General features: G+C 51.9%; 1 protein-coding gene across 2 annotated transcripts; it reads right to left on the bottom strand.

Moving 5' to 3' along the window:
* Positions 1-4661: 4661 nt before the first annotated feature.
* On the bottom strand, positions 4662-6993 carry ADM (adrenomedullin). 2 transcript variants are annotated; one of them, XM_034995321.1, is made up of 4 exons: positions 6797-6993; positions 6226-6344; positions 5948-6097; positions 4662-5738 (listed from the first exon to the last, which is right to left on the bottom strand). In XM_034995321.1, exons 2-4 carry the CDS (start codon positions 6321-6323, stop codon positions 5423-5425), a joined length of 564 nt encoding a protein of 187 aa, XP_034851212.1. In that variant the 5' UTR covers positions 6324-6344; positions 6797-6993; the 3' UTR covers positions 4662-5422. The 2 variants fall into 2 exon arrangements, with proteins under 2 accessions (XP_034851212.1, XP_034851211.1); XM_034995320.1 differs by having other exon boundaries at positions 4662-5741; positions 6797-6963.
* Positions 6994-7384: the final 391 nt, after the last annotated feature.

The following is a 7384-nucleotide window of genomic DNA, read 5'->3' on the forward strand; positions in this document are numbered from 1 at the left end:
CTGCTCAGCAGGGAGCTTGCCTCTCTCTCCCCTCTGTCTGCCGCTCCCCCCGCCTGTGCTCTCTCACAGTCTGTCAAATAAATAAAATCTTTTAAAAAAATAAAAGCAAGAGATTTTAAATAAATAAATAAAAATAAAAAATAAAATCTGAAATGGAGCCCCAGCATATAAAACAAAAAAAAAGCGTAGAACTGTTCCATCTGGAAGTAGCACTAAGAGTCTGGCTCTTTTGCTTCCTCTTTGTCTCCCCAGGAATCTGCAGAAATAACTCAGGAAAATCCTGTGGCTCTGTAGAACACAGCTTGAAAACCTCTGTGGTATATGATGGAGGAAAACTCTCAAATCCTGCAGAAAATGTGTACTACTTAGTATATGTTTTAGGCAACTGGCTAACAATTTGGGAGAAAAGAAATCGAATTAAATCCCTACCTCACATCATATACCAAAATAAATTCCAGTTGCATTAAAATGTTTAAAATACAAAGTGAAATTATAAGAGTGTTAGAAGAAAAATAGGTGAATATGCTAAAATAGTGAGATAGAGAAAGACTTCCCAAGGAAGCCAACAAAGGCAGAAATTGATAACTTTGATGATATAAATATCTGTAAGTTTTATATGGCAAAAAATAAAACACACTCCACAGAAAGGAAAAAAAGGAATGTGTGTACATGACAGACTTTAATATTCTTAATCATTAGGTAGTGTTTCAACTCAATAGAAAAAAACAAACACTCCAATGGAATAAAAGGATCAAGAACAGAGAGAGAGAGATAATAATTATCATAAAGATATGTTAAAGAGGGTTCCTCTGAAGGAGATGGAAAAGGGTATGGAAATTAAAGGAGAAAAAAATAAATAATTAAAATAAAACCAGAGAGAAGCCCTGCATAGACTGGTAATGACAGTTTGCCTTAAACTGAGGAGTATGTTTAATTGAGCTCTGTGCACTTGAGTTCACTTTTCAAAAGTATGTGTATACATGGATATGTATTATATATATACATGTCTAAAAGGGTATATACTAAGATATTAATAGTGACTATCTCTAGGAGTGGTATGAAAGGTGAATCTTTTTTTCTGCACTAAGTATCATGTAATAAGTAAAATGCATTTTTTGTGTTTTAAAAAATTCATCTTAATACGCAGAAGTACTTTCCTGCTGTTGGATAAATGTACAATAACCTACTAAATTCATCTGCCTGTGTGGTCACAGTCATTTTATTGTTTTTCCAGAATGTTCCAAAATAGCTCTGGAACAAGACCAGTGGGACCACCAGATAGCTATCTAGCCTCACCCTTCTTCCCATACAAATGGAGACCAAGCCTCCAATCTGGCTTTGGCAGAAAACTCAGTGGGACCCAGGATAACAAAGCCCTCTCCTTCTTGCCTGGGGAAAAGAGAAGGAAGCAGTCAACTTACAACAGCCTCTGAAAAGCTGCTTTGGGCAACAATTGTCAAAGACAAAAGGTTCCACCTCAAAGGTGGAAACTCTATTTGTAGCTTCGTAGACACAGGTGTTCTTACAGGTGACTCAAGACATACAGAGTGGGACCGTGTTTGGCCAGGAATAGCTCAGAAGGCCTTCTCCTCAGAAACCAGCTCTTGAGGCCTTCAGTGTATGTTCTAACTATATTTGGCAATGGAAACCAAAGAGGTCAGTGGCTTCGCTCAGGGGGAAAAAGCTATTCCTGATTTTTAACCCCTGTTTCAAACCAGGACCAAGAATTTTAAAACTCACTTCATTTATTTATGTTGCACTCACTGAGCATACCACCAAAGTAATTTTCCTTTCCAGTCCTACCAGCCTCCTGTAAATCTTCCAGAACCACAGGTGTAAATCACCTACCCAAGCCATCCTCATATTAGAGGACATTTGGGGACATCTGGCCTGAGAGTCCAAATGTTAAAATTACACCACTTACTCTCCACGGCTTTATAGCATTAAAATAGCCTGGAGTGCCTGGGTGCAAATCCAGACTCCAGCACTTACTACTCACTGTGTGACCTTGGCTAAGTTACTTTATGTCTCTGAGGTTCAATTCTCTTATCTACAAATAGAGATAATAACACCTACTTTAGAAAGCTGCCATAAGAATTAAATGAGATAACGTGTACAAAGTGGCTAGGAGAATGTCTGACACAAAGCAGGTGCTAAAAAAAGAACCAAGTTCCATCTTCCCCATCACTCTCTTCCACCCTTAGCTGTTCAGCCAAGGTGTTGGCTTCTCAAGAAATTGCCCAGTACTCTTTGTCTGATTACAAGTGGATGGTACCATTCCCACAGCCAGCAACAGTAGCTAAAGATAAAAGCTGTGACTACTCCTCAGCTGAGGACATGTCGAATCAGCTCACAAATGACTCATCACTGTTGATAAACGATGTGTTCTTGGCATCAGGAGGCCTTATCCCGACAGGCTTCAACACCTTATGAAAAAAAAATCCAGAAGGTAGGTTGAATGGCTCACAGAGAGGGTCCCAGGGCTTGATGGTGACCTTCAGTCAATTCAGAACTTGTAAACTCCATTTAGGAGGGTCTCTTGTCTGTTCAGACAGGTCTCCGATCACAAAATTTTCAGTTGGGAAGGACTCCAGCTGAGCAGCTGCCTCTTTCAGAGCCGAACCATCTCCTTCACTTGCCTTGGATTCCCTGAAGGGAGTCATAAGACTCCCTGGGCTAAAGGCTAGATGCCCATTCCCTGCTCAGAACAGCCCTAAGCTAGTGCCCGACGTGCCTTTGGCAGCTTTGTCTGCTGCCTGAAGTTCTGCCAGGGTGAGGTTTGGCTGGAGGGCTCTGTGGCTGTAGGACAAACCTTGGTGCAAGGAAAAGGGTATTTAATCCTGAGCCACTGTCTGTGAAGCTGAAGTGTTTGCTGCTCTCTGCAGCTTCTGTCACCCCTTTAGACCACCCAGAACCACTCACTGTCATAGAAATTCCATGACTGGAGTTTTTAGTCACTCTTTCATCCATACATGCCCTGTACTTTTTACAATGCCTGGCTCAGAGTTCTCTCTGAATATTTATTAAAAGGCCCTTGAGGATGAGGATGGTCGGTTGCTGCATTGGTAACCTCCTCAATTCTGATGAATCTCACAAAACTGTTGAGATCAAACAGGACAATGAACTGTATGAAGATGGACACCATCAAGGGCCAGGTGCGCAAAACTGAGGCTTTGTGTGTGGTCTTAAGGAAATTCCAGGTGCTAGGATCTACTTTCTTCTGAATTAAAACTGCTTCAGAAGCAGGTTGTCCCTGGACCCTAGACCTAGGACCTATCTCTTTTACTGCATATGCAGGCTTTTTCTGAAAGGAACCATTTCTGGCCCTTAGAAGAAAGGCAATTGGTGCAAAAGGGCCAGAAGAAGGTAGGCTGCCCTGGAAACATTTCCATTCCCCAAACTCAGATTTTCTCAGAAAGGTTTCTGAGATCACCTATAAGCACCAACATTTCAGCCATGCTTTGACGTGGAAAGGCCAGGGAAACTTTCTGAAAAGGGCAAGCAGTTGGTCACCATCCTGGGTCTTCAGGATATTGGATGACACAAATGGAGCAGGGAAATCAAAATCAGGGGGGCTTCCCCTTAGCCTCCCCTTCTGTCCTAACTGTTCCCGTGTCCCCTGACCTTCTAGTCACTCACTGAGGCTTAGTGTCCAGCTTCTATGCCTGGAACTGGGGTCAACCTTCTAAGATGATAAGGCATAAAGAAAGCAAGGAGGGGAAGGAAGGAGGGAGCAAAAGGCAGCCTGGGGAGAAGTGAAGAAAAAATGAAAAGGCTTGGGGAGGAGGAAGGAAGAGAAGAGCGGCAAGGGGAGGCGGAACAATGAAGGTCTCAGGCCGTCAGAGGCGCACGATTCCGGCGGCACGTCCGTCCGTCCCCGCCTCCGGCCAGCAGCTGCACGCTGCGCAGCGTGTGGGCGCTGAGTCACGGTCCCAGAACTGGGAGCCGCCGTGCAGGTCTGGGGGGGCCGGCCCTGGTTGGCATCTGCAAACTGTTTTTTTCTTTCGTCTCTCATTAAGGCTGTGTGCTGACTCCCACGTAGGAGGACTTATTAAACCGCACGTACTGCCTGACGGCTCTCGGGCCGCTCCAGGCGGCCGGCTGGGGGCGCCACAGCCTCGCTGATGAGCCCGCCGGCTCGCTGGGGCACCAGGCCGGCAGAGGACTGGGAAAGTTTACTGGCGCGGCTGCCGGATTCCCGGAGCAGTGCGAACATTTTGCTGGAGTAGCTTCTAACTTTAACACCGCGGCAGCCTGGAACAGCTCCTCACTTAGGCGGCTTCGGAGACCACCCCAACTCTCCGAGGCGCGCTTTTGCGCGGGGTTCCGCGAGCAACTCCATAAAATCTGGTACTCTGTTGCGCAACCCGGAGAGTCCAGGCTCGCCTCCCCGCTAGGGCTCACCCTACCCCGCCCGGCCCGGCCGCCACGCGAGGCTGCGACCTTAGGCGCCTCCGCGAAGCCCGGACTCGCTAGCAGGACAGGCGCTCCGCGCGCCCCGCAGGGAGAGCGGCGCTCGGCACAGCTCCGCCCGCGGGGGGATCCGCCAGGACGCGCGCGCGCAGCCGTGCCACCCTCCCACGCGAGGCGGCGGGAGCCCGAGGCTCCCGGACGCACTGGGACCAGGGGTACCCTCCCTCCCAAGACTCGTGAGCCCAGAATTAATCAACATCGAGACAGTTTATTGATTTGCTATTTCGCATATCACCCATTTTACGTAAATATACAGAGACACTGTGTTTCCTTCTTCCACAAGAGGTAATCAGTCTCTCACGCACACCCTCACACATTCCACGCAGCAAACGTTACACCTCGCTGAGACATTCACGTATTAAAATAAGTGGGGAGGGGGGACAATGTAATTGCTTTAAAATGCCCTTAATACAATATATAACGTACAAAAATATCTCTATATTTGAAGTTACAAAAAAAAAAAATCTTGACAGCAACGAACTTAAATATTGATAGTTACCTCTGTATATATAACACGCATTGCACTTTTCCTCTCTAGGTTTTGGAAAGTTCAAGTAATAGTGAGGCTTGCGCCCCTGTGGGGTGACACCCCGTGAGAAATCAGTTTGTGGGAAGGCACGGCAGTGACTCAGACCCCTGTCCCTGGGGGTCTCAAGCATTTAATTCTCAGTTTCTCCCTTCCGTGAGCCTGGCAGACACTCCCTCGCATTCCTCTGCCCCCACGGGGCACCTGGGCTGGATTGGGACGTAGGGAACGGTGCCTCCAAGGAGAAGGGGCTCCTGCAAAGCCAGGGCTCGCCGCTGGACCGTGCCTCCCGGACTCCTGGTCTCTGTAGGGCTCTCTCAGCCCGGTTTCCATCCGCTGAGGGGCTTGGCCCTGGGAAGCCCTCCGCCCCGGGGGAAGCCAGCGGGATGCATACGCGCGCCAGTTCGCTGCTGCCACAGGCGCCTAAATCTTAAAGAGATTGGCGAGCACCTGATGCACCCGGGAGGCCGGAGCCCCGCGTGCCTGTGACTCTGGGAACAAGAGAGTCCGGCTCAGGCCGGTCACGGGCAGGGAGCGCCGGCGCCGGCGGCCATACCCCTGGGGGCTAATCTTGCTCCTGGGGGCGACGCCGTCCTTGTCCTTGTCTGTGAACTGGTAGATCTGGTGCGCCAGTTTCTGCACCGTGCACGTTCCGAAGCGGCAGCCGAAGCTCCGCAGGCCCTGGAAATTGTTCATACTCTGGCGGTAGCGTTTGACTCGGATGCGGGCGGCGTCCGGACTGCTGGGGAAGGGAAGGAAGGTAACATGAGACCCTCATCAAGCAGGGCTTTGGCCCCAGCCACCAGGAATCCGAGCCATTCAAGGACCGGAGGAGACTGGAAACTGCTACGCCGTCTGAACTGCCAGACAGTCCGGACGATCCCCAGGGCCAGGGTGGTGGAGGAGAGCTCCCCCAGCCCACCCCTCTTCAGCGCAGGGCATAGTTACCTGGCCTGGGGGTTGCGAGAGGCACCCTTCACGTCCTGGGGCCGAATGAGAGTCTGGGCAGGCCCGGCCTTCGCGTCAGTGAGCCCGGTGGCATAGTTGCTGGACACTCGAAGTTCCCTCTTCCCGCGACTTAGAGCCCACTTATTCCACCTAGAAAACACACATAGACTCGTTTCGCATGCATCCAGGAGAGGTCCCGGTCCCAACCGGCTCCCATCCACTTCTAACCCCCCGTCTCCCAGGTACAAGGACTGGAGAAGGAACTGCCGGCGACTCACTTCTTTCGGAACTCTGACGCCACGTCGAGCCGCGCAGTGTCGGCGCCCAAGAAGGCGAGGGAGCCCAGGTACATGAGGGCGACGGGAACCAGCTTCATGCTGGCGGTGATGCGCGGACCCTGGAAGGAGAGAGAGGGGCCGAGCGTGAGCACCCAGCCTGCAGCACGGCCCGGGCGGGGCACGGAGGGCGTGTGGGGGCCCCCGCGCGGGCAGACTCAGCCCGCGCTCCGCCTGGCTCAGACGCTTATCTCGCCCAGGCGCAGAGAGGCGCCAGCGGCATTTGCACCCGCCGGGCGGGTGACAGGCCCCGCAGGGGAGGCCTCTGCCCAGCGCCAGGCTTCCCAGAGGTTTCCTGCTCGACTTCTCGGAATTTGGGTGGCGGAGTAGAGGGGACTGGGTCTCTGCACTTCCAGTTGTGTGCACGGCTGGGCCCAGTGTATGGGACGCAACCCGCAGAGGACCTTCCAAAATGGGTTGTACCCCTCACTCCGCACGCTCCCAGTTTCCAGGACTCTAAAGTCCCCCCCCCCGGCCTCCCCCACCGCTTATCCGCCTCGCCTGTGGCGCCTACCTGCTGAGGGGGTGATCTGCCAAGATCTGGAAGAAGAAAGTCTGAGACGTCGCTCTGGCACTGGCAAAACCCCAACGTCCAAGCTGCGGTGAGAAACCAGAGGTGGCAAGGCTCAAGTTGTTCCGCCTAGTGTCACCAAGAAACCACTGAGTGGCCGGCTCTGGTTCCTCGGCTTTATAGGCGCACAGGGGGCGGGGCCTGAGCTGCCCTCGCACCCTCCCATTCTTCCCTCGGGCGCGCGCGGGCTTCTGCACTCCAGCGCGCGCATTGCTTGTCCGAAGGTGTGGGGGGGGGGGGGTAAGGGTCCCTCGTGCCCAGAGGACTCAGAGATGAGCTCCAAAGATTGGTGTAGCAACTGCCACAATCCTGACTCTCTGGGCACAGGCTTCAGAATATAAACCAGGGCGAAGTGGGGCCGGTACAACCTCTTGGGGTCGTTATTCAGGACCTATGCAACCCAGAGTGCGAGGCCTACTGGCACGGAACTGCAAGAGCCAGCGGGAGGTACCACGCGCATGGCCGGAGCCCCGGACCTCGGGAGCGGTGGCCTCGAATGGACCGCGCCCCCTGCCGGCTCGGCGCCTGACC

Source organism: Mirounga leonina, unplaced genomic scaffold (genome assembly GCF_011800145.1).
Source record: "Mirounga leonina isolate KUSES-001 unplaced genomic scaffold, KU_Mleo_1.0 Mir_92, whole genome shotgun sequence".
Lineage (NCBI taxonomy): Eukaryota > Metazoa > Chordata > Mammalia > Carnivora > Phocidae > Mirounga > Mirounga leonina.

Coding starts and splice junctions, on each gene's coding strand:
- ADM (XM_034995320.1), bottom strand. CDS start 6,323: ATGAAGCTGGTTCCCGTCGCCCTCATGTACCTGGGCTCCCTCGCCTTC. Junction 6,098..6,225: donor GCGTCAGAGTTCCGAAAGAA/GTGAGTCGCCGG, acceptor TGTGTTTTCTAG/GTGGAATAAGTGGGCTCTAA. Junction 5,742..5,947: donor TCTCGCAACCCCCAGGCCAG/GTAACTATGCCC, acceptor TCCCTTCCCCAG/CAGTCCGGACGCCGCCCGCA.